The sequence below is a fragment of the Mesoplodon bidens genome (genome assembly GCF_964165515.1).
Source record: "Mesoplodon bidens genome assembly, contig: HAP1_SCAFFOLD_178, whole genome shotgun sequence".
In the NCBI taxonomy this organism is placed as follows: domain Eukaryota; kingdom Metazoa; phylum Chordata; class Mammalia; order Artiodactyla; family Ziphiidae; genus Mesoplodon; species Mesoplodon bidens.
This window is the reverse complement of record NW_027671948.1, coordinates 134143-160929: the sequence shown is the minus strand read 5'-3', so window position 1 is coordinate 160929 and position 26787 is coordinate 134143. Positions and strand designations below refer to the sequence as shown.

At 41.7% G+C, this 26787-nt stretch overlaps 1 protein-coding gene, 1 long non-coding RNA gene and 1 pseudogene across 8 annotated transcripts in view; 2 read left to right on the top strand and 1 right to left on the bottom strand.

Annotated features, from left to right (window-relative positions):
* LOC308610764 (centrosomal protein of 78 kDa-like) overlaps positions 1–26787 on the top strand; it is a 425259-nt pseudogene that overhangs the window by 268679 nt on the left and 129793 nt on the right. The gene's annotated exons all lie outside the window — the stretch shown is intronic.
* The window catches only part of LOC308610753, a 112466-nt gene that overhangs the window by 84423 nt on the left and 1256 nt on the right, over positions 1–26787 (top strand). For 5 of the 6 annotated variants that reach the window (XR_014014640.1, XR_014014641.1, XR_014014642.1 and 2 more), the window contains 2 exons: positions 2873–2956; positions 18564–18702. This is a non-coding gene — a long non-coding RNA (uncharacterized lncRNA). The remainder of the gene's footprint in view (positions 1–2872; positions 2957–18563; positions 18703–26787) is intronic. The other variant, XR_014014645.1, reaches the window with a different exon arrangement.
* Positions 11184–18549, bottom strand: LOC308610751 (putative spermatogenesis-associated protein 31C2). The gene is made up of 4 exons (XM_081259771.1): positions 18149–18549; positions 13543–13600; positions 12908–12968; positions 11184–12679 (listed from the first exon to the last, which is right to left on the bottom strand). The coding sequence occupies exons 1-4, from the start codon at positions 18173–18175 to the stop codon at positions 11368–11370; spliced, it is 1458 nt and encodes a 485-aa protein (XP_081115897.1). The 5' UTR covers positions 18176–18549; the 3' UTR covers positions 11184–11367.

Genomic DNA, 26787 nt, shown 5'->3' with positions numbered 1-26787 from the left:
AATCCCTATTAAATTACCAGTGGAATTTTTATTTTAAGATTTTTTTCATGTGGACCATTTTTAAAGTCTTTATTGAATTTGTTACAATATTGCTTCTGTTTTATGTTTTTGTTTTTGTTATTTTGTGTGGTTTTTTTTTTTTTTTGGTTGCATTGCATGTGGGATCCCAACTCCCTGACCAGGGATCGAACCTGCATCCTCCTCATTGGAAGGTGAAGTCCCAACCACCGGACCACCAGGGAAGCCCCCACCAATGGCATTTTTCACAGAACTGGAACAGAAAATTTTAAAATTTGTACAGAAACACAAACCCCCCAAATAGCCAAAGCATACTATGAAAGCAAAAATGGAGTTGGAGGAATCAGGCTCACTGTCTTCAGACTATATTACAAAGCTACAGTAATCAGTATGGTACTTGCACAAAAACAGAAATATAGATCAATGGAACAGAATAGAAAGCCCAGAAATAAACCCACACAACTATGGTCAATTAATCTATGACAAAGGAGGCAGGACTATACAATGGAGAAAAGACAGTCTCTTCAATAAGTGGTACTGGGAAAACTGGACAGCTACATGTAAAAAAATGAAATTAGAACAATTTTCTAACACCACAGACAAAAATAAACTCAAAATGCATTAAAGACCTAAATGTAAGACTGGATATTATAAAACTCTTAGAGGAAAATCCAGGCAGAACACTCTTTCACAGCAGCAATATCTTTTTGGATCCACCTCCTAGAGGAAAGAAAACAAAAACTAAAATAAACAAATGGGACCTAATAAAACTTAAAAGCTTTTGCACAGCAAAGGAAACCATAAACAAAACAAAAAGACAACCTACAGAATGGGAGAAAATATTTGCAAATGATGAGACTGACAATGGAATAATCTCCAAAGTATACAAATAGCTCATGCAGCTCAATATCAAAAAAGCAAACAACCCAATCAAAAAATGGACAGAAGATCTAAACAGACATTTCTCCAAAGAAGACATACTGATGGGCAAAAAGCACATGAAAATCTGCCACACATCGCTAATTATTAGAGAAATGCAAATCAAAACTACAATGAGGTATCACCTCACACCAGTCAGAGTAACCATCATCAAAACGTCTACAAACTGTAGACTACAAAAATGTTGGAGAGGGTGTGGAGAAAAGGAGTCCTCCTACACTGTTGGTGGGAATGTAAATTGGTTCAACCACTATGGAGAATATTATGGGATTCCTTAAAAAACTAAAAATAGAACTACCATATGATCCAGCAATCCTACTCTTAGGCATGTATCTGGAGAAAATTATACTTCCAAAAGATACATGCACCCCAGTGTTCAGTGCAGCACTGTTCACAATAACCAGGATATGAAAGCAATTTAAATGTCCATTGACAGATGAATGGATAAAGAAGATGTGGTACATATATACAATGGAATATTACCCAGCCATAAAAATGAATGAAATAATGCCATTTGCAGTAACATGAATTGACATAGAGATGATCATACTAAGTGAAGTCATTCAGAGAAAGACAAATATCATATGATATCACTTATCTGTGGAATCTAAAAAAATGATACAAATGAACTTAATTACAGAAGAGAAACAGACTCACAGACTTAAAAAACAAACTTATGGTTACTAAAGTGAAAAGGTATGGGGAGGGATAAATTAGGAGTTTGGATTCACATATACACACTACTATATATAAAATAGATAATCAACAAGACCCTACTGTATAGCAAAGGGAACTCTACTCAATATTCTGTAATAACCTATATGGCAAAAGAATCTGAAATAGAATGGATATGTGTATATATATAACTGAATCATTTTGCTGTACACCTGAAACTAATTCAACATTAGTTGTAAATCAACTATACTTCAATATAAAATTAAAATTAAATTAAAAAAAAGAGATTTAAAAAAGAAGTGTCTTCCAATGCAAGGATCAGATCAAAGAACATGAATGGAATATTCCTACTGGGACGATTAGGAGGATAACACATCCTTGGTAGGTGCAGAGCCTGTTCACTTATCCTCTGACTTTCCTTGTTCCCTTTCTCTACTACATCCAATTAAGCAGATAAAAACTTTGAGAAAGCTGCCTCTTCCTTCACCAGTGCCAAGCAGGACAAACTCAAAGAGCCATTTGTCTGTCTTCCTCTGATGTTGCTTCTTGATGTTTGAGCTATTGGGAGGAGAGAGAGGCAATAAATTCTCTTAATAAAAGCAAAAAATAAAAATAAAAAATAAGCCTATATGGTCAGTCACAATCCTTGCTATACTTATATAAATAAGACCAAGTTTATTGAATCTAGACTTATTTTGCAAACAAATTTGTCTTAATTTGGCTATCTTTGATAGAAATGAGGGTGATTTTAGAGAGAAAAATTATCTTTCGATAGAAACCAAAATACATACTGTGGATATTAGATTCTAGTGCTATTAATTTTCCTTGAAGTTTTGTTAATTACCTGAAAACTGGACTGTATCCTGAATTTTTCTAGTTTCCTCCACTACCTGACTACAACTCTCCAAACTAGTGTTTCCAAATTTTCTCCCACCCTTTTGACTTGGAATAATTGAAACTAAAACTGCCTTTTTTTCTGAAGTCCTGCATACTGAAGGTAGACATCTTAATATAAACTTCAGAGAAATCTCCACAGCAGCTCATGTTTAGACAGTCTTCTTCGTTCCTGTTGCTATATGGACCACTCAGAAAGTTTACCTGAACATCTGATGGACATTCAAACTACAAAAGATGCTTTAACCCTGACATTTAGAGATCTTCTCAACTGTCTACCCTCAGAACTCAAAAACTGATATGAAATTTGCCTCAATTATTAACCATTGTTTTTTTGTCTCCATAGCAATGCCTCTTATTAAATACCTGATTGCTTGTACAGTAAGCTTAACTTCTACTTGGAAATACTGCTTTGGAAGAGAAAATTAAGGTAAAATGATCATATGGATGGACTCTAATCCAATATGACTTGTATCTTTATAAGGGGGGAATATTAGAACACAGACATGCACAGACTGAGGGGCAACCATGTGAGGACACAGCGAGAAGGTAGCCATCAAAGGAGAGAGACCTCAAAGAAACTAAACTTGATAGTTTGATCTTGGACTTCTGGCCTCTAGAACTATGAGAAAATATATTTTTGTTGTTTAAGCCACCTAGTAGCCAGTGTGGTCTTTTGTTATGGCAGCCCTAGCAAACAAATACAATCACTATTAGGGAAAAAAAAATCATGTGCTTTGTTATTCCAGTAGAATGATTTTAACACTGATTACTTCTTACCTTGAGATTATAAAAGACAGTGATAAACATTACTGTAGAGTATATATGAGTTGTGTCCTATGAAACAAAGGTAGTTAACAAACACCTCTCAGCTGTAGATGATGCCATGTGTTCATCTGATCAGCAAGAGGACATGAGTGGAAGGGAGAACCTTTTCTGCTTCAGACAAGCAACTTCCTGGGTTACCCTGAGTATGACAAAGAGGGCCATTGCTTGGGGACCAGGTCTCCAAGCAGTCACAACAGGCCTCAGGAACCCACAAGAAAATTGTGAAGGAAGAATATTACTAGCCAGGCCCATATGAATCTTTTCCTCCCATCACTGCTCTTTTGTGAAAAATTCTTCCAAATACACATTTTTGTCCCAAAATACCATGTTGGACGCTCGCTACTAGGAGCAAATTTTTCTAGCATCTCTGTTGGATGAATTTTCACACTTGCAAAATCACTCAGAAAAGAGTTCATCCTCCCAACACCTCCCCTGCACCAGTGTCCCCCTAAACAGCATCTGACCACAATATGAAGGAACTTACCTCCCAGGTAAACAGGTGCTTGAATGTGATTTAATTATCTCTGCATCCTCTCCCTGGTCTCCCTGTGAAATCCAGTCACCTCTTTGCATTAAAGCATTTCTGTGAGAAGCCCTGTAAGGTGCTGGCTATTCTCAATTCTGTCCTGCTGGTTTCTCTGAAGTGCCTAGAAGCTGTCCTCTCCACACACAAACTGTTCTGACAAACTTCATTTGAATGATTTGGATTTTAATTCTCAATTTGCTTCTGTTCCTAAGCCTTAAAGCTTTTTTTTTTTTTTTTTTTTTTTTTACCAATTCAGAAAAAAGCATCATTAAAAAAAAGACAAGGTTGGGCGTCCCTGGTGGCTCAGTGGTTGAGAGTCTGCCTGCCGATGCAGGGGACACGGGTTCGTGCCCTGGTCCGGGAAGATCCCACATGCCGCGGAGCGGCTGGAGCCGTGAGCCATGACCGCTGAGCCTGCGTGTCCGGAGCCTGTGCTCTGCAACGGGAGAGGCCACAACAGTGAGAGGCCTGCGTACCGGAAAAAAAAAAAAAAAAAAAAAAAAAGACAAGGCTACTCGCAGATCTAACATGCTAAGCTTTAACTTAGTACGTTCTTAGGACTGATGTTTTCCAAGGAACAAACTTTCTTGTTTCCTGTGTACAAAAAGTGAGAAAAAATAAAAATAGTGGTATCTTCACAGTTGAGTTCTTAACATATTTTCTGATATATGTAAAAAGAGAAAAATTGGCAAAATGAGTACCAACATTTTTAAAAATAATAATTAAGCCTAAATCCCTGGATTTACCAATTTTATAAAATAAGAAAGTAACATTTTATAAAATACAATTTTATGAAATATGATTTTATAAAATTTGTTTAGCTAAGTAACAAATGATTTGCCCAAAAAACAGATTTAGCAGGTGGAGTCCAGGGGGCACATTCTACAAAATAAATTTATTGACACTGTAAAGGGTTACTAGCATAAAATTGTGGTGGGAATAAAAAGGGCAGTGACCTTCCTCCTGAAGTTTAGGAGTGATCCCTGAATTGAGAGATATCTGAGTTGAAGTGGTCACTGGAAACAAATGGTAGAGACAAATCACAGAGAGCAGACTGTATCAATTCCAGCTTCTGGACTCAGAGAAGGAAGGAAGAGCTTCAGATTTCATTGCAGAGAATGAGGCTGAGAAACTTTAAAATCAGATGCTTTTTCCCAGATCCAGGGGGCCAGCTAATGCACAAAAATGCTTAAAGCCACATAGGTATGTCACCTTTATTTCCTAGAGAAGATGTTAGCATTTTCTAAATCCTCATCTACCGTGCCTGGCATGCATTATTTTATAGCTTTCTGGAAGTTTCATCAGCACCACTGGTATATCTGTAGTACGATGTGTGTGTGGAGAGTACAGAATGCAGGTCGGGGCTGGGGGCAACGGACTCTTCTAGCTACCACAGTGAGTGGTGCCCCTGCAAACCTGAGTAAGGAAGACAACTTGCCTTTGGGTGGGTAGTGTTACAATCTGCATGTCTCGGGGCACAAATGTAAAGACCGACCCTGTTCTGGGAATGATGATGATTCTGACTGACCTCAAAGGGGTAATTATGAAACCCCTGGATCATCAGGATCTGGATGTTCCCTACTTTTTCCATGGTGTGATCATGACCGAAAGTGTGGCTGTAGATATCTGGGAACATTTCCAGAAATGTCCTCCTGTAGGAGTTAATTATAAAGTAAATGTGTATAAAAGAGAAAATAATATTGAAACCTATCAAGGGGAGTAGATCTTAAGGGTTAATATTGTAGATGGACTACTTTGGAAAAAATCTTTTTCCCTTGGAGTATTAAGAAGTCATCGCATAATTGCCATCTCTCCACATTTTGTTCTAGAGTGCCTGGTTTATTGATATCAGTGTGAGACCTGTTTTAAATAAAAATCTATTTGTAAAAAACCGGATCTGTAATATGTTCTAAATATCATTATAGTGTCTTTTAACTATAGATTAAAAATCACTTCATTTTCAACAAAATATTTTGATGTAAACATCAAATGTTTTGAAAACAAAGGGGATCTGTTTTTGTTGTTTTCTCTTTTATCTAATTTTTGTATCCATTTTGTCTGGGCATATTAAATGGTAAAAATATTGATAAGATTTGCACTAGGTGAATCTTCTTAAAAAGAAAATACTGAAGGCCACAGAGTCTGGGAATATTAATATCTTTTTAATAGATTGATCCCCCTTGATTTCTTATTCTGGAGTAAAGGTACAAGTTTTTCCATGAAAATTAGACACACAAATCATCTGACAGAATGTATGACAGATGGAAAATGATTGATGGGAATTTTGCTTTAATGCACATTGTTCGTTGTAATTTTGCCCAGCTTAATGAACTGTGAATTAATAATGAGGAGCAACACATTCAACGTATTATAGTAATAAAGTGCTTTTATGGACATTTTTCATGTTTCCAGACTTTCTTGGCCACCCTGAACAATTTTAACTCAAAGGATTAAGAAATAATCGCTTATTTAACTGTGTTAAAATAGTCACCTTTGAAAAGGATATTTTCCGGTATGAACTTTTTCCTAATTGATCCCATTTGGTTCTGATCAGTAAACTTACCTGAGTAAGCTGCACCATTTAAACAAAGTGATCTGATAGAGCCTTAGGTGACGTCCGTGACCACAGTCCATTGGTTTCTGCTTCAACGACGTAAGGGAGTAAAGGGAAAAACTAATAATTATACATTTTTTAATTAGGACAATAGAAAAACTAAATTTCTTGTAGAAATAAGCCCAAGGAGTCCTCGTGTCAGCCCTGCTCCTCTTAAAAGACCGCGACGCTGTAATACCAATGGAAAATCGGGGAGAGAACCAGCTGTCATTAAAATAGATTTTACCAAGGCAAGGACAATAGGTTGCTTATTAGCAATGAGAAATCAGTAGTCTTTTAGAAGTGTGCCCTTTGGAACGTGTGAGCTATGTAATAAATGAAAGCCTTTCATTATTCATTGTTATAAGCCAAATGTAGATTAAATGTACACTACCTTCAATTCAGATGTTAAGATATCCTCCCCTCAGTAATTTTGTGAGGTAACATGTATAATGTCAAGCATAGGCTAAGTCATATATTTTATAATCTTTCAAAACTTTTTAAAGCAATGTGTTAACCCTATAATGAATATAAAATGGATCCTAACTGCATGTCTTAGAAAATGTGCATTTCATAGAATTATTGAAGAATGAATCCTTAATAGCCCATCTTTTTAAGTATGTTAGCTGAACGTTATGATTGTGTAATATCATTTTAGGGCATTACCACATTTTAAGAAATAAAATAATATTCAGAAGCATAATTTTGCCAGAATGTAAAATTTAAAACCAGAAATTTGACTTGTGAAAAATCCTCACATGATTATTGGCCTGTTAAGAACTAAAGCAAACCCCACAAACCTGATGCAAGCTATTACGTGCAAAATAACGTGCTAGCTACACAGCCCTCTGGGAAGTGAATGTGAGTCCGGATGCTTCTTTCTTGGTTTATTTCATTCCTAGAGTACCTTTGTTGCAGGTTTTTCTTACGTTTCCAAAGGAAACAAGTAAGCCATCTCAAGTTTAAGTTCTGTCCTCAATAAAGTAAAAAATGTGCCAGATACCATTTGACTGGATGATAACTAAACTGGACAAATATTTTCTCTCACTGGAGACTGACAGTGTTTTAGTTGTGCTTAAAATTTGTGATTCTCCTAAAAAAAGAGTACAAATGAAAACTTATTGTTACCAGGAGATAAGGGGGGAAGGATAAATTGGGAGATTGGGATTGACATATACACACTACTATATACAAAATAGGTAATAATAACCTACTGTATAGCACGGGGAACTCTACTCAATACTCTGTAATGGCCTCTATGGGAAAAGAATCTTTTTAAAAAGTGGACATATGTATATGTATAACTGGCTCCCTTTGCTGTACACCTGAAACTAACACAAATTTGTAACTCAACTATACTCCAATAAAAATCTTTTAAAATAAAAAAATAGAGTACTACATGCATTTCTAAGAAATAAACATTATTTTCTTCATTCTTCTAAAATAAATAAAAATAAAATAATGTAATATGTGATCTTCAAGCTAATGAACACCTAAGAATGAAATTTGAAAATCTACATTTGGAATGTATAATTCTTTTGTTCAGAGGCAGTGACATTCCAAAAGAACAAAACTTCTCAAACATTTCCCCATTTAGAGTAATGCTGACAGTGAGTGTCTGGTGGATCTCAGAGGGGCACAACTGATAATATATTTATCATGCTGCCAGTTTGCTAAGTGGTTTCATATTCACTAAGAAAGACTTGTCAATGGATACTGAAGAATAGATGTGAGGTCTCTGTGAGGTCTCTGTGTGTTGTCTCTGGGTGAGATTTCTGTGTGAAGTCTCTGTATGAGGTCCCTTTGGAAGGTATCTCTGGGAAATCTGTTAAATCTGTGCTAGGTTTCTGTCTGAGGGTCTGTGAAGCAACATGAGGTCCCTGTGTGAGGTCTCAGTATGTGATCTCTGAGAAAGGTGTTTGCGTGAGAAGTCTCTCGAGAGGTGTGTCCGTGAAGTCTTTGTGTATTGTCTCTGGGTCTCTCCATTTCTTTTTTTCTTTTGGTCTCTCAATTTCTTGTCTTACTGTACCTTATGGAAGACGGAGCAGCAAGAGAAGGGCAAAGGGACTTGCTTCTTTCTGTTTTCTTGCTGTTCCATCAGCATCACCTGTCTGTGGCACTCTCCCAGCAGGAGCCAGGGGGGTCTAAGTCCAGCTTCTCCATATTCCCAGAACTCACTTCTGGGTGCCCCTGAGAGGACCCAGCAGCAGCCAGGCTCAGGTCCCAGCCCTGTCAACTCTTTCCTCTGGGTGCCGACCCCTCCCACAAGCCCTGGCTCCACTCTCACTGCTCTGCCCATTCTGGAGGCTGCCTTGGGAATCGGGGCCCAGAGGTAGGGCCTGGCTCCAGGGAGAAACCAGGGGTGTGAGCAGTCCTGTGCTCACTCTGCCCCCTCCACCCCAGGTCACAGCATTTCCACGTGTTGAGGGGCCTGACAGGGATGGGGGATGGGGTCCATTTCTGTTGTCATCTGGATCAGGGGCATCAGCTGGAACAGAAATCTCCACAATGAGAAAGACACCACCTGGAGCTGTGTCCACCATGCGCCCTGCACATGGCAGAAAACACCAAATCACTCTAGAGAAATTCTTCCTCATCTCCCTGCTTTTCCATATGGATGGGGGTCCGGAGACAAGAAAAGCTGTGCCAGAAGCAGATCAGTGGAACACTCCTGGATTGCACCCGGCCCCATCCACTTTGCACATGTCACCTCCACACCACCACGAATCCTGTCTGATTGCTTCTTCACCTGCCAGGCTCTGGGGTGATCAAGGACTGGGAGACAGGCAAGGCTTACTACACAATCACAAGCCAGTCCCCACCTCTCCCCTGGAGCAGTCCTTGGGCCATGTGTTTATGTGAAGGTCACCAGACTAGGAGTCACATCCCAAGTTCCCTAGTCCTGGCTTTTACACCTATTGTTAAGTTATCCTTTCTAAAAGTCAAGAGGTGATGATGTGTAAGCTTATTAAATATAGTATTAAGAGATTCACCTTCCCTGATTTGCTTTACTTCTATAAGTTTGACCTTCTGTTTTGACCTAAAGGTGGTTTCTCTAGGTCTGTGATCTTAGAGTTGGAATAGGGTAGAGACCCTGGTGTGGGGCCATGGTGAGCTACTGGACCCTTAACTTTTCCTCCCCTTTAGGCCTTTAGATGGTGGTTGTATGTCAGGGGGCTGTTCTTTCAGAACTGCAATTTATGGGAATCTGGTACCACTTTGCCTCCTTCCTTGGATCCAATGATTTTTCTACACCTACATCCCACCCTAAATTCACAGTGTTTGACCATCAGATAGTTACTACCCACAGTCACACCCCTATTCCATTCATCCAAAACTCCTTCTCTGGGGTTAACATAGAGTGGAAGGTAGGTGACCCATGAACGCAGCCATTCATTTATATGGGACTGGACTCAACACAGCCCTCAGCAGCCTCCCTGATACTCCCCCCACCTACACACACAGAGCTGGAAATGCCATCCTTGTTGCTGCTCTAAAGTGTAGGAAAAACAGAGGTGGGGGAGGGTGATGCTGTACATTTTATTATGGCTAAGCTAAAAGGGGTTCATAGGGCATACCTCAATCCCAACCTTCAGAGAGAGAAGGAACTCTTAAGAGCAGATGCTGTATATTCCCTACCAAGAGATCCAGGGGCAAGATTTCTCCTGTTTCTGAACTCAGAGCCCATACTCTATTCCCCCCAAACTTCCATCCACTTGGCTCTGACACTTCCTGGAGCCTGAATTGGAATGTCCGGCCCTATCGTGTAAACCTATCCACTACAGTTGCATAAAGTTCAAAGTAGCATAGAAGGAGGAGAAAGACTGGTTGAACCAGATCCTTGGGTGTGGGTTTCATAGGTTTTTCCCGTCTCATTGTTAGAGTAATTTTGGTTTGTGTAATGACGGTATTATAAGGTGCAATGAAGGGACACGAGACAAGGAGCAAGCTTGTGATGCTACTGTCCACCTCCCTCCATGCCCCTCCCTTCTAGAAGACAAAGTGCACAGCACAGACAGCAGCCATTACACTATGCTTTTATTAGAAAAAAAAATATATATATATACATGCATTGGGGAACATTAAATATCTTGGATGTGCTAAGGAGAAAATCATTTTCTCTACAGGGACTGAATTTTTACTTGGAGACATGTCTTCCTACTAAAGGAAAGACTAAAGAAGGATTTTACTGTCGACCAGGCAAGACACCTCCCCAAAGATGACAATGCCTTGGACAGTGTTGATGGTGGGCTGGGGCACCTGGAATCCTTGGCCCATACTGGCAGGTACTAACTGGAAACAAACTCTTCTTGGGGGGCAAGGATGGGAGGCACCTTAGGCCCAGCTGCTCATCGTCGAACCTTACACTTTTCAAACTATGTTGGTGTCTGACTTCCCTTTCCCTGATAGAACAACTCTGGCCCTTGGAGGTGGCTTTATGACTGCAGGCTGTATAACCCATCATTCTCCGTTGCTCTGGGTAGGAGGTAAGCCTATGGCAGCAGAAACACCCACATACTGGGACTTGGAATTCCAGTTTGTGTTCATTTAACTTTGTGGCATGAAGTCCATGGTGAATTGCTCTTTTTTCTTCTGGGATCTGTCCAACAGCTGTCATGAGTGCCTGACCCTCAGCAGTCTCACTCTTCAAGATTGATCTGCTTTTGACTGATCCGTGGCTCTGGGCAGTGGCTGCTATGGGCTTGAATTTTTGCAGAGCATCTCGACCATTGACTTTTTTATTGGGGAAAATCCACTTTAAAAATAGCCTCATCCTTTTTCTGAAGAGGCTTTCTGGAGGGCTATGTTTCTTCTCTGGCATGAGCTGGAGACATCTGCTCCCAATAGAGTCTGTTATTCCCCTGACCTGGGCAGGGTGGCTCATACTTCCAGCTTAAGAGGTCCTTAATTCTTTAAACCTTTCTTCATGCTCTCCTGGTTTATGCCTCCTACAGTCCTCTCTTTTGTAAGTAGGGGCAATCATCTTGCTCTGGCTCTTCCATGAGTCTTGGAGTTTTGAAGTTTTGGGCTCCTGCTGCCCTAGGTTGCTCCTTTGGGCTTCCATAAGGCCACTTGGCTCCTGGGAAGCTAACCTGTCTCTGGTGGGGACTCTCTGGGGATGGCACTGAGGCACCTGAGAAGCCAAGTTGTCTGCAGCAAGGAACATGTGTTTGGGAAAGTCCTGAATCTGGTTGTCTGACTGTACCTTTACTTTGGAGTTAAACTCACTAGCAACCCCCATGTTAAGGCATGGCTCACCTGGATGTTGGAAAACAGACATTCTAGGTAGTAGGAAACTTTTACTGGGCCCTGGCACCTCTAAACTCCTCATAGGTACATTTGTGGTTTGGGATTTTGTCAACACTTTGGTTTCCAAGATAACACTAGACTGTGGTTGAAGAGCAGGAGACTCCTTGGCCTCCACAGCCTCCCTGGCCTCTTCACCTCTCAAAGATTGGGATCCTAAGTTCACCTCCATCACTGTTACCCTATGGCAGGGGTCTCCTGAGGCCTGACCACCACTCTCCTCTGTTGGCTCATTCCTGACCATTGCTGAACTTGGACCTGGCTCTAGGCTGTCCCTCTTGACCCATTCCACAGTCTCACTCTTCCAGGTTCTGCCCACAAGGCTGAGTGTGAGGGACTGAGAAGGTGGCCTGCCCTCCTGTCCAGTCAGAGAAGCCTTTGAGGGCCCATGGTAGTCAGCAGATGGAATCGCTCCCAGGGCACTCTGGATTTCCTTACACACAGTTGAGGGGACAAGGAGAGGCCTCTTCAGGGTAGGAACTGACTCTTCTGTTATCACCTTCTCTCCTGAATGAGCCTGAGGAGGTTTCTCCAGGAACTCAGCACACTTGACTGTTGAGTGGGACCCAGACACACAGGTGGCTGAAGGGGAAGAGGCAAACTGCAGAACGGTGGAGGGTTGGAGCTTTTTCAGCTTCAAGAGATTTATGGGCTTGAGGACCTTGAGGGGGAGGGTCCACCTGTGCTTTACCCAAAACCTTCTAATATGTGCTTCCAGCACCTCTCGAGTGTCTGGATCAAGGAAGGAAACCCTACAGGAGGTGTTCATGCAGGGTTCCCAACCCTTCAAGCAGTATCTTCCACAGGCTCCAGCAGGCACTGCTTTGCACGTCTCACCAGGAGGGTCTTGACATGAGAGCTGATGAAAGTTGCCCTTGCCAGGAAGCCTCCCCAGGCAGCTGTAGGAGAGCAGATGGGGCCAGGATGGCTGGACAGGACAGGCAGGGGTGGGCACCTGTAGCCCAAGAACCCTCCACTGCCCCCACACTGACTTCATAATGCTCCTGCTGTCCCTCACCCTAGGGCTTTAGCCACACCCTCCCATGGCTCCCCCTCCCAGGGCTGGGGTCACATTATAGGCTCTGGGAGGAAGGACGACCCAAGAGAGAAGGGGAAAGATTCTTTACCTTTGCAGAAGTGAAACCAGGTTGTGAGTCCCCTCCAGTTCTTCCAGGCAATCTCTGCAAGCTGGAAATCAGGAGACTGGGTCATGGTGGTGAAGGCAGAGGCCTAAGAGTCTTTCAGGAGGCTGAATGCAATGGCCCTTTAAGGGAAATCTTTGGAGGATTAGACTCTGGAGCCCAAGTATCAGTGTCCAAGGCCACATGTCCCTGACAGTGATGGTAAGTCTCACTTGAAAAGGGTTTGTCCTTTGCAAAGTGCCTTCACGTTAATTAACCCCTGTAGCCCTTACAACTGCCGTGTACGGGAGAAAGGTCAGTGGTCATCACACAGAGGAATCTGAGCAAAGTTAAACAACTTGTCCACAGTTGGACTTGAAGGTCCCACTTCCCAACCCAGGCACCAATGGTCCACCACAGTCCACACACCCCATTTCTAGGTCCTCATGGCTTCATTCTAAGCACAAATTTCTGGGAAGTATCTGGGCTCTGATCTTCCAACGAGCCTTCCCAAGGCTCTGTTTCCTGAAGAATAAGCTCTGCCACTGGCATCCTCAGAGACCGTGAAGCTGGGCCCTCAGGATTAGGAGAGATGGAAGCTAACTCTCGGGGGCACGCAGGGCTGAATGGCAAAGGCTTACCTTTCAAAGATCCACTTTTCTTCCTACTCCTGCTCCTCCCCTTCAGCTCTACTTGATGCTGAGAGAGAAGAAAAAATGAGGGGCTAACACCCAACTCTCACTGTCCTCTATCTAGGCAAGCTGTGTTCATGAACAACATGACTTTCTACATTTAACTAAAACTCTGTGGGGGGTTTTCCCCTTTTACTTATTTTTAAAGTGGATAAAAATATTTTCAGTTTTTCTTCTTTGAAGAGTGCAAAGAAGGATTTTTTTTTTTTTTTTTTTGCGGTACGCGGGCCTCTCACTGTTGTGGCCTCTCCCGTTGCGGAGTACAGGCTCTGGACGCACAGGCCCAGCGGCCATGGCTCATGGGCCCAGCCGCGCCGCGGCATGTGGGATCCTCCCGGACCGGGGCACGAACCCGCGTCCCCTGCATTGGCAGGCGGACTCTCAACCACTGCACCACCAGGGAAGCCCAAGAAGGATTTTTTAAGTTTTAATCACCATAGATTTCTTCTGTCACTGTTCCTCTGATCAAGAAACACACACATTCTCAGACCTAAATGCCCACGTGAGCTTTGTCAGATAGGATTCTGCTTCCCAAGGCCAGACCTCCACTCCAGCCTCTTCTCTCAGGCTCTCAGGGGCTCAGCATTGCCCTTAGATCAGCCCCAACACAGAGGATGGTCTCACTTGAGACACCCGCTGTGGGAAGGTGGCTGGTGAACCAGGGCTCAGGGGTCAGCCTTCCTGCAGAGATTGAACTCTTAGTAATCCAGTCCTTAACCATTAGTCCCTGCATTGGGGACTTGCCCTGGAGCCCTCTACCATACCTGAACTCCTGGTCTACGATCCTAGGCTAGAAATCCTCATGCCCACTCTAACCCCTCTCTGGCCTGGCTTTTCCCTAGAAGGATGATGTTCTCTACTTTTCTGAGAGTTCCCATCTCAGGAGTCTCTCTAGGTGGTTTAGAAAAGTGGAAATAAGAATAAGAAAATAAGAGATAATCTCTGCTGGGATTAAGCCAAAGGTTTCTTACCTTCCTGAAGTTTCTATGTTTTCTAGGTGGTGCTAAGAATGGATTACTCTGGAAGCAGGGGAGTAACATTAGGAAGAGCCCCAGTCCACACAGGAACCCAAGGATGATATCAATCACCCAGGAAGTTGGGCTGGATCTCAGCCAGATAGCAACAGTGTTTTTCAAAGAAAAGAGATTCTCCATCTTCTGAACTGCATTGCTGCCCTCAGGCAACAGAGCACTGGGAGTTCGCTTGATGGCAGAACCCCAGGCCTTCATCACAGAGCTGTGGCCTTGTCACAAAGGGCTCCTGAGTGTGGAGGAGGGGCAATAAGAAAAAGAGGCTGAATCACTGCCCCTCCTTCCCATCCAGACCCACAGACACCTGCACCCTCCTGGGGCTTCCAGATCCCTCCTTCCAACCACTCTCATCCTGTCAGAGAGACCTTAGCCAATTTTCTGTTCATTCCATCTGGAACCTGGTTCCTTCATCCATTAGAGACCTTTACTTGAGGCCCACCAACGTGATAACTCTTGAACATCTTAAGCTGACCCTGGAAGACTGGCTGTTTCACAGACATTTTTACTCAGGATTTCCTTTGTCCTCAGCTCCAACTTTCCCACATCATGTTTGTGTCTTGTGTAAACCCAGGGATAGAACTTGAATTTCTTTTACACTTATTTAGTTTTGTGAATTTTGAATAGTGTATGTTTTGCCTCATTTTCTATCAGAGGGAACTACACACAAAAATTAAAATAATTTATTTTTCAAAATTCATAAGTATGAAAGAATGATAAATAGTTATGTAATAGGGAAGAACAAATCTGACTCCACATCAGATCTTTTTTACTTTAATCTTTATGCTTTGTTGCCTGAGCTAACTCTGTCCATCCCTGTGACCCAGGCTGGCTCTGCACTTTTTGTAAAACAATGTTGCCTAGAGCCTGAAATGTACAGGATAGCCTATTTCTAAGGCTCTGACTTTTAAGAGCCCATTCATGGAGATAAAAAGTTGCAGAACAGAGAAGAAGAATTGTTTTGTTGGCGGTTTACAGGAACACGTGACCTGACCAGGATCTGACCCATCTGGCCAGCTGCTAGAACAAAGGATCCAACACCAAGATATTTGCAACAATTAGCCATGCCCCTCCCTCACCTTGCCTTTAAAAAGGCTTTGCTGAAAGCCTTCAGGGAGTTTGGGGTTTTTCCTGGGCATGAGCCATGTGTCTTCTTGCATGGCACTGTGTAAACCTTTCTCTGCTCCAAACTCTGATGTTTCAGTATTTAGCCTCACTGTGCATCAGGCACACAGACTTGCATCTGGTAACAGTTAAACCTTCAAATGATATTTTTGTAAGTTTGTAGTGTTTATAATTCTGGAGTTAGTAAATCTTTAAACTGCACAAAAACTTTTGGGACACGCTGCAAACACGCACACACACACGTACTCATTTTCCTTAACCAATCTAGTACTTTCAAATCTAATAATCCATAATTTTCTACTTAAAAAAATCTTTCATATGTTGTCTCAACCCAACTTCTTAGTTTGCAACGATAAGACAGTCCCCACTCTCCAGATAAATTTTGAAATATGTGGTCTTAATCCATTAGGGCTGCTATAACAATATACCATAGACTGGGTAGATTAAAGACAACAGACATTTATTATCACAGTTCTGGAGGCTGGGAAGGCCAAGATCGAGTCACCAGTATGGCCACCTCGTAGTGAGAGCTCTCTTCTTGGTTCACAGCTGGAGCCTTCTCTCTGTATCCTCATATGATGGGAGGAGGCTAGAGATATCTCTGGAGTCTCTTTTATAAGGCACTAATCCCATTCATGAAAGCTCATAAGCACTTTTGCATGGCCCCGCCTCCTATCTTTAAGAGGTAGGATTTCAACATGTAAATTTTGAGAGAACATTAACATTCAGACATGTGCACTCATTCTATACCCGGAAGCTAGGAATGGGTTAGGGTGAGCCAAGGTCCTGACCCTAAAGGGCTGTAGGGTGAAGAGTAGGACGAGGGGTCAAACCCTTGGGGCTGAGCCAGGTCTTGAGCAGCCTCTTCAGATATCCCTAGTGTGTTATGTATGTATTCTCTTTTCTGAGTGTGCCTTGCCTTTCCTGCCCCATCCTCCCAGGCCCCTGAAGCTTCAAGTCCAGCCTGAACCATATAGAAAGGGAGCTTTGAGTCTTACACAAAATTCCCTTATGACCCACTTCCTATCCCTTAGCAGTAACACAAGATTCACTGAAGGATTCACATGGTAAATATGTCTTAATGCCCCATGAGGGCTTTAAAATAATGTGTATTCTCTGCTTGTTGGTCATAATTTTATACAGTTTTAGTGGGAACGTGGGCATGTGAGTTTGTTTGGCTATATTGCCATGAATGTGCACTTTCACAAACATATCTCCTACATCTACTGTTTTTCCTACGGTCTTTTCCTCCCATATGATATTCTCACCTTAATTCAACCTTTTATCAAAATTTAGACTTAGGTCTGTCACCATGTGGACATGCTTTGTAACAAAATAGCTTCAACCGAGGAGGTCAGTGGAAGGCCTGGACCAGCTATCTTGGTTCCATGATAGTAAGCAAAGGATCGCAAACTCCCATGTTAAGCTTAAGCAGAAAGCAAAGTTTATTTAAGCATAGGTACACTCTCAGAGAGGGAGAGAGAGAAGGAGAGAGAAAGAGCAGGCTGTTTCTGAGAACAGGCTATTTCAGCGAAGTGAAGCAAGCCCAAAGCAAAGTATATCGAAGCAACGGTACACTTTCGGGGTGGGGGGGGGATGGGTCTACTGTTTCTGCAAATTGAAAGCAGCATTCCTATAAAGGCTTACGAGCGCTTTTAAGGAGCATTTTGCAGAGAGGTGGGGGTGAGTGACAAGGATCATTATTTGATTGACAGTCCTGAGCTATGGAACAAGTTTTCTGCTGCGCATGCTCTCATCCTTGAATCCCCAAGAAATGGTGGGGGGAGGGGCAAAACCACATGTAATTTATTGTAATTACGGTATAATGAGTTTGGATTTACTATAGGTTATACGCCTGTCTGGTCTGGGCGTGCACAGCCTGGAGAAGTCCCCTGGTGTTGCTGTGCCTCTCTTTATCAGGGTAAGCTGCCCACCACCCGGCCATAGTTTCTCCCGTTCTGGGTGGAGTCAAGGGAGGGTCCCCAGGCGGCTGCGTGTGACTCAATTTCTTCTTCGTGTCTTTCCCGCCACTGTCACCTCCTTGCTGCTAACGTCTGACTAACTACCTAACAGGTCTTCTTTGCATTCATATTTGCTCCCTAAATTGTCTCTCTGACTTTATTTTCAATATGTTTTGTTTGATGGGGTTTTTTTTGAAATTTAAAAACCTTATGATAACATTTACCTTGATTTATTTAATTATTGTTCTACTGTAACTGATTTCTGCCATCTTATATTATGCTTTATTTTCTACATTTTCTTTATTGTTTCTTTTTTTCCCTTCTTTGGCATCTTCCATTTTACAGGTCAAGGGTACTTATGTTTGCTTGACATTTGGGAATTTTTAGTATTGTAATGGTTTTATATCTTGAATTATGTTAATTTTCTCCTCAATTTCTTACCCGTGGATGAAAAATGTTCCCTGCCATATGAGTAGACAAAGGATGTTGCAGTCATCAAGTCAGACGTCAAAGCAGGAACCCTCAACTGTGCACCTTGAGGGGATTCGGGATGGAGAAAAACAGGGTACTGGTTCTAGAGTTAAGGTGCATATCAAAGGAATGATTTCACGGAGCCCAGATTCTTTCATCTTCTCATACATAGAAAAGTGCTAAAGTCCTTAACTTGAGAGGTCTAGTTTTCTTTAATTAATAGCAATCTTTTGATGTTCTGACTACCTGGTTTTGGTTGACTCCTCCCTTAGGTCTTCTGAGCAGTTCCTCAGAGTGATCTGACAGGCTGTGTTCCGGGCTTAAGTCCTCAGAAAATCTGCCAAATAAAACATAATTCTCCTTTTGGGTTGTGCATAGTTTTCAGTCAGCAGTCTTGGCAACCAATGAAGGGGCCCAGAGCAGACTTTTCTTCTTTGCCTGAACTCTATGAGGATCCAGAGTCCTGGCACCAGCAGAGGCTTCTTGGGCCTGTCCGCTTTCTCAGAGAGTCCAGACGAATTTGGGTGAGTATCTCCTGGTTCTTGGATCTCCAGTTTTGGTTGATGATCCTAAGTTTTATTCAGTGGTGTTAAACTCTTCTCTTGAGTAGTAGGTTATCCTTGAAACTTGGTTTCAAGAAGAAGTACCTGGGTCATCCTCAGTGAAAGACACTGGGAAGATTTTTACTCAGTTTAAACACTGAGAGCTTAACCTCGGTAGAAAAACACTGGGAAGACTTTTGCTCAAGTGGGTTAGCCTCACTTAAAAGACACTGGGAAGATCTTGCTCAGTTTAGACACTGCGTGGTTTATCCTCAGTTGAAAGACTGGGGAGACTTTGCTCAGGTGAAAGACACTGAGTAAAAGTTGGACTGGGTAATTAGGTGGAAGACTAACCTGTCTTCCTTGAATTGGCTACTTTAATAGAGTTTGTCAAAATAAAAGTGATCTTCACAAATTGAACTCAGAATGGGGAACTTAGCTTTCAATACAAAAGGAAAAGGAACAACAACAGATTTCCAGCCTCCAACGGATATCCTGGCCAGGTTTATGTACATACAAAATTTACATTTACAAGTGCTTACTTTCTTGGGACTTAAAGAAAATCTTGCCCTAAAAATGACTAAGATAGGACTCTTTTATTGCATATGCAGTTAAGTTAGAAAAAGCTGGCTTGATAAAAACATCTTTTCAGAATTCTGACTTCAAAAAAACAAAAGGCTTTCTAGGGGAAACTTGCATTTCTCTTCCTGTGTCTTTGAAATATTAAGTGTTCTGATATTCTTCAGTGTGTGTGTGTGTGTGTGTGTATGTGTGTTTTGAGAACTTGGTCACTACCATCCAAAAGTACTTATATGGTGTACATTTGCCAATTTCCTCACTTCCATTGTGAAAGGAGTTCCCTATTCCTAAGAAAATGGACCTATGTCCGACTGACACAGAAGATGGAGATGTATCCCAGTGCATGTATATATGTATATCTATTAAATTTATGTATATATATATAATGCCTAATGGAAACATCTCAGATGTTCTATTTGGTATTTTTCTTTAATTTTACTTATAAAATTGTGACCAATTTTTAACTCAAAAGAGGAGAACTTTAAAAATTAATTAAGAAGACATCCTCAGTAGTCTAAGGTTCAGAGTGACTTGGCAGAGAAAATTGCTGAATGGTTAGATAATAGTGCTGGTATGCTTGGCTATTGTAACACTTTACATTTGAGTTTCTCTTCCTTGAAATTACAAGAACTATATGACTCAAGAGAAAGATTGATAATTAGGAATATTCTGCTTGCTTTATTTTATTTATTTTGTTGTTGTTGTTGTTGTTGCGGTACGCAGGCCTCTCACTGCTGCGGCCTCTCCCGTTGCGGAGCACAGGCTCCGGACGCGCAGGCCCAGTGGCCATGGCCCACGGGCCCAGCCGCTCCGCGGCATGTGGGATCCTCCCGGACCGGGGCACGAACCCGTGTCCCCTGCATCGGCAGGCGGACTCCCAACCACTGTGCCACCAGGGAAGCCCCTCTGCTTGCTTTTTATATAGCCTATTGAAGAACATTTTAATTATTTGGAGGTCATAGGAAGGAACCTTCATGATCTAAGTTTTGAACAAGTAGTGTTGCAACACAAAGCTATGACTTAAAAAGGAAATTTGAAATGACCTATTTCTTTTGGCATCTCAATCCAGATATCTGTCAGTAAAATGAGTCACTTTTCAGTCAAATGGGTGGTCAGCAATATAATTTTTTATTGGGAAGCTGAAAGACACCATTGCCAAGCAGAGCACCTGCAGTGTTTACATCTATATTTGAGCATCTTTCGTTTTCCCAAGGGGTGCAAGTGAAGAGAAAGCAGGCAGAGAAATGCACTTGAATAAAGCTTTTCAAGATGGATAGAACAGAGAGCATTCCCAGAGGCAGGTCAAGTTCAACCCAAGAACAACTCTCTCAGTGCTTTCACAACTAGGTAAAATACAAGACCAGTAGTAACTCAGCTCTCAAATCAGTGCTGAAATCCAGCAGAAGGTTGTTAATATTGATACGGTTAACATACATCAAATAGGATTACTGAATTTTCTGAATCCAACTGAACTCCCAGGATTGTTTGGTTTCAAAGGCTGTTGGGCTCAAGACGCATTTGGTTTTAAATAATCCTTCCTAAAATGTTCAGCTTTCAGTCTAATATGATTGAAATCCAGCTTGAGTGTGTCTTATAATACACTGGACAGGAAAGACTATGGGCATTGAATTATTCAAAACATGGCAGGTGAAGGAGTGATATGTGGGGAGGATGTGATCATAGAAATGAGTGAGACTTGATATGTCTTGTTATCTCATTTGATTTACCTGTTAGAACTCTTCCAAATATTAGAGGAAAGAAATCAATATCAATTTTCACCTGTCACGTTCCACACTTCAATGATTAATGAATGTCAAATTTGACCAGTTTTCTGTACCACCTGCTCTGAAATAATATTTCTGGGCCTTTATTAAAAATGTAAAATTTTCATTGAATTTCCAAATATGATTCTGCAGTGGCTAATTCAGCTTGTTTCATTAGTAAGCAAGTTCTGATGAGTAATACTAACTTAATAAGCCTGCATGTGAGGTTAAAGTGTCAACTAAACCTGCCGAAGGTGATGAGATACGACTGTGATGAGGTGGTAGGACACTCACCTTCCTGAATGAACCCTGCGAGCACAAAGTTCTTGGGAGAAACCAGTACTGCATATAGTAGCAAATCTGATATCATTTTGCATGTCTCCTGTAGCAGTGGGATGCACACACATACAAACATGATCATGGGTGAAAAAACACACATGCGCACCTTAGAGGCTTACATTAATTTCTGAATATAGTTCTCCGGAAAGAAAAAGCTTTACTGATGATTTGTATTTTTATAGTTTATTGTTTTATCCATACTAAAACACTTCATGAAATCACTTCCTGTTTTGTTGTCCATGGAATCCTTTCCATTTTGAGATGCTAAATATAAATCGAAATAATGATTATAGTCCTTGGCCATGAAAGACTAAGTTACAGAGAACCCGGTGACTGGAGGTCAGAGCTGCCACGGAATTATTCTCTGCTCCAGAGACCATCAGAATATCACTGTGTACCCACTTAAGGATAGAATGCTGCTATTGAGAAACGAGCTCTCTTTTTTTTTTTTTTTTTTTTTGCGGTAGGCGGGCCTCTCACTGTTGTGGCCTCTCCCCTTGCAGAGCACAGGCTCCGGATGCGCAGGCCCAGCAGCCATGGCTCACGGGCCTAGCCGCTCTGCGGCATGTGGGATCTTCCCAGACCGGGGCACGAACCCGTGTCCCCTGCATCGGCAGGCGGACTCTCAACCACTGCGCCACCAGGGAAGCCCACGAGCTCTCTTTTATTTCTACTAAAAGGAGAGAACAGTAGGGGACCTTGGCTGCGCGAGTGTATGAGACTTTCTCTGTTTTGTACAATAAGCCAAAAACAATACATGAAATAGCCACACGCCTTTTGTCTTTTGTACCCAGCTCCTTCCTGTATTGCTCCTGATCAATTGCACTTAAATCAACAAGAGTTGCTTGAACATTTTGACAGTTATGTTCCCCATACCCTGAAGCATTTTTAAAGGGTTACTGAGATAAAGCTATTTCAAAAATACTCCCTCCAAATTTTTTCAGGGTGGCATCAATGAAAGTAACTTAGAGGAAAAAAACTTAAGTTCCTGGCCTACCACTCTAAGGCCAGGCAAGCATAAACCTTCATAGCAAAACCTAAGTTTGCTCCCAGTTGAGAATTTGGTTTCCACGGTCTTATATAAAAAGTATATGGAGACTTTAATTCCCTATAAGCCCTTTCCAAAGAGTGAATACAGTTCATCATTCGTAAGAGATGATGGAAGTTACAATTTTGTTGAATAGATGGAATATATATTACATATAATATACATATTTATTTTATATATATATATATAATATATATAAAGTTACTATTCAGAGTCCTAAAACGTGGATTTTTCTTACTTACCAAGAATGAACAGTAACTTGATCTCTAAACAATAAAGCACCTGGTCATAACAGAATCATAACAAATATTTGATATCAGAATGAATTCACTGTTCAGGTGTAAAGAGGGAATAGCTTCAGTTTTCCTCTTTCGTGCACCCCATTATTGCATCGTGGACAGAGGGGATTTTCTTGATTTTAATCTAAAGGGGAAATGGTCACTTTTGTTGAGATGGAAATTGACCACCTCAGTAGGCAGAGGCACTGTTTTTATTTGGCTGAATTCATGTTTCTAGTGATAATTCAAGGTGTAATAGGGTTTTCTCAGCCACTCCAAAATCTGAAAATGATAAGCATCTCACCAGAGTTTCAGGATGGCCCATTACCTATTCTGTGGAAAGGATATTCAAAATACCATGCTTCATCAATGTCTTCTTTGACTTGTTAATGAATGGACAACTACTGAGTTAAGACAGTGTCTTATCCTTGCTTCAAAAAAATAAAAACAGAAAACCCCCACAAACACAAAAAAACTGTTAACAATGAAAACTTATTATGCCAGGCCTTAGTATGGCCTGACTTGGAAATTTAGTTTCAGAGGCTTTTGTGAATATACCAAGGAAAGAGGACCTAGGTGTATCTTATTCCCACAGGCCGCCAATAAATATTTGCTTAACGGACAAAATATGAATATATAGTGTAGGAGAGAACCTGACAGATGCTTAACATTATTGAGTGATAGCAATGCCCAAACTCATCTGTGATCAAACACTATGAAAGTATCCTCCTAAGGATAAACTTATTACAAATAAGAAGTGAAAATTCAATTATGCAGATACTTTCAGTGTCAGCTCTGATATGCAAAAAGCATGGAAGTTGTCACTGTATCTTGTCCTTACAAGATAATGCTGTACAAAATGAAAATCAGTGACTTTTCTCAGACATGATTAATAAAACATGTAACTATGAAAGAATTTTCAAACGGTAATTATGTATGTGTATATATGTGTCTCTGAAAAATCTGTGTCAAAGAACACTGAGGCTATCAGTATAAACTTCTTTAACTTCTATCTCTTCTTACCTTTATTTCCTCCCAAACTTACCAGTATCCATCCAGCTCGAAGGATACAAGTGATTTTTATATACTGTGCAAGGTGTTTTTCTTATTCATATGTCCGTGTTTCCCCAATTCTCTAAATTATTATCTACATCTTCAGGATCTCCTTTATTGGTTCCTTCATTTCAACATGTAAAATAGAAGTCCTTCTCATTCTAAAAAATTCTTTTTTGCTAATTATTTTCTCTTTTCATCCAAACTCCTTGAGAGCAGCCTCTTCCCACTGTCCTCACTAGCCCCGCCTGGCCCCGACAGGCAGCCCTACACCCTCAGTTTGTTGCCATCTGGCTTTTTGTCCACCACTTCCCTGCACTGCTCTAAGGTCACTGGGGACCTAACTGCCCGAATCCAATGGACACTCACAGTCTCTGAAGGACGACGCTGGCATCTCCTTCCTCCTTCTTGAATCTCTAGCACCTCTCTCCTTCCCAGAATTCTTTCTCTGCTTATCACTTAAACGTTGTCAGGACTCACAATTCTCTGACATCTCATCCATTTTCATGATTTTAATGACTGCTGATATGTGCTGAGGACATTCAAATTTTTATCTTTCCATGTCTTCACGTGCATGTCCAGTTATCTACCAGTTTGTCTTCTGAATTCTACAGGTGCTTCAAAATTCTACATGTCCAGAACTAAAGTCTTTTCCCCACTTCAGTTCTTTATCCCCTATTTCCAAACTCAATGATACCACCACCCAACCTTAGTCACACAGATGGGGGTTCAGCCTCCGCCTCCTACTTCTTCCTTACTTCCCAAGGTCAAGTCTTGCTGGTAATTTCCTAAATACAATTAGAACTTATTTCCTCCCTTCATTTATACCTTATTTCAGACCCCTTTCTTCTTGCTATTACCTGGTCTAGAAGTTACGAAATTGCTCTTCGGTGGAACCAGTTGTTAGACATTCTATTAAAAAAGGACTCTAGGGTCAAATAGCTTTGAGGATGGCTGTGTACCATACGCCTGCTGTGACGATCCAGAATGAACATTAGCCTACAGCAGCCCCGAGAAGCTGTACAGTAAAGAAACCTGATTAACTCTACTTAAGCCAGGTTCTCCCTTCTGCCGGCCTATAAACCTTTCAGTAGGGACAGGAGAGGAGGTGGCAGCGTGAAAATCCCACTTGAAAATATAAAGCACTGCTCCTCAGAAGAGTGGGGCATAATTATCTCCAGGCTTCTTCAGATTCCTCATCCATACTGACGTCAGTGGTCTAAAATGCCACCCGAACTTGTCCTTTCCATTCTTAGCTATTTTCTGAGGAAACCAGCTCCACGCACATGGTTGGTGAAGACATGCTCTCCTCCTCCTCGCTGCCTCCTTTAGGGGCACTTGCCGCTGCCTGGGGACACTGCACTGATCCTCCAGAGCCTGTGCCTGTGGCTCTGTAACACACCCCTCGCACACTCACGGCTCTGGACTTCCGCTGTCCACTCTGCCTTGAGTATCCTTGCCTTTCACCGGCTGACTCACCAGTTTCTCACGAGTCCTTTAAGACTTAGCTTAGGGACTGCCCCTTTTGATGACTTTTCTTTGCCTCACGGCTCCCCCTCCTCTTCCACAAACACTGACTAAACGCCCTGAATATGCCCGTCACAGCAGGTCACGTGCAGGATGAGACATCTGCTGTGCGTCTTCCCCTCTCACTCCACTGCTAGAGGGCCAACACTACATCTTGCTCATTGTTTCACTCCTCTAACACTCAACCCATGACTAATGAACTAACTAGTACTGTAGTAGCCCTCTTAGTAACAATCAGGCAGGACCTTCTACAAGAAATCTGACACTCCAGCTTTTCTCTGATCTCACCTTTCACTCTGATTGAACTAAAGACTTACGTGTACATGTTTTACCAGGGAGACATAATTTAATCCAGAGATGTGTCATCACATACTCTTACATACTCTGCCATTTAAAAATTCTGCTCACGATGGGGGAAGGAGACAGGTGTGCTTTCTGACAGCCCCACTGTTTTTGCACTTCTAGTGGTCACTGGCTTCTCTCTCAGTGCCTTCCTTAAACCCTTCTTAACAAGGGAACAGGATAACAAAGTAATTAAGAGCCTGGTTACAGCCTTTGTGTGAACAGAAACATAAACAGGGACATAGAGAATAGACTGGCGGTTGCCAAGGAGGAGGGGGTGGGAGAGGGTTGGATTGGGAGTTTGGGATTAGCAGATGCAAACTGGTGTATATACAGGATGGATAAACAAAAAGGTCCTATATGGGACTTCCCTGGTGGCGCAGTGGTTAAGAATACGCCTGCCAATGCAGGGGACATGGGTTCAAGCCCTGGTCCGGGAAGATCCCACATGCCAGAGAGCAACTAAGCCGGATGTCACAACTACTGAAGTCCAGGCACCTAGAGCCCGTGCTCTGCAACAAGAGAAGCCACCACAATGAGAAGCATGTGCACCTCAACTAGAGGAAGCCCACGTGCAGCAACAAAGGCCAAACACAGCCAAAAATAAATACATACATGCATTTATTTTTAAAAAGTGCATGTATTTAAAAAAAACCATAAAAGTTCCTACTGTAGAGCACAGGGAACTATATTCTATATCCTGTGATAAACCGTAATGGAAAAGAATATGAAAAAGAATGTACATAAATGTGTAACTGGGTCACTTTCCTGTACAGCAGTAATTAACACAACACTGTAATTCAAGTGTATGTCAATAAAAAATAAAATATAAAAAAATTGCCAGAAAAATAGTCACATAAGGGGAACTTCCCTGGTGGTCCAGTGGTTAAGACTCTGCCTTCCAGTGGAGGGGGTGAGGGTTCAATCCCTGGTCGGGGAGCTAAGATCCCACATGCCTTGAGGCCAAAAAACCAAAATATAAAACAGAAGCAATACTGTAACAAATGCAATAAACACTTTAAAAATGGTTGACATCAGAAAAAATCTTTAAAGAAAAAATTCACATAAATCAGAAACAAATGAAAGATAATAAAGTCCATACATTAAAAAAAAAAATAAAGAGCATGGGTTCGGGTCA

What these genes read in the sequence shown, in the direction of transcription:
- LOC308610751 (XM_081259771.1), bottom strand. Translation starts at nt 18,175, where the DNA reads ATGGCAGGGAACATTTTTCATCCACGG. An exon ending in GGAACATTTTTCATCCACGG is followed by an intron (nt 13,601 to 18,148) that starts GTAAGAAATTGA and finishes CTTCTCTCTCAG; the next exon opens with CATCAAGTAGAGCTGAAGGG. An exon ending in CTGGTTTCACTTCTGCAAAG is followed by an intron (nt 12,680 to 12,907) that starts GTAAAGAATCTT and finishes GCTCTCCTACAG; the next exon opens with CTGCCTGGGGAGGCTTCCTG.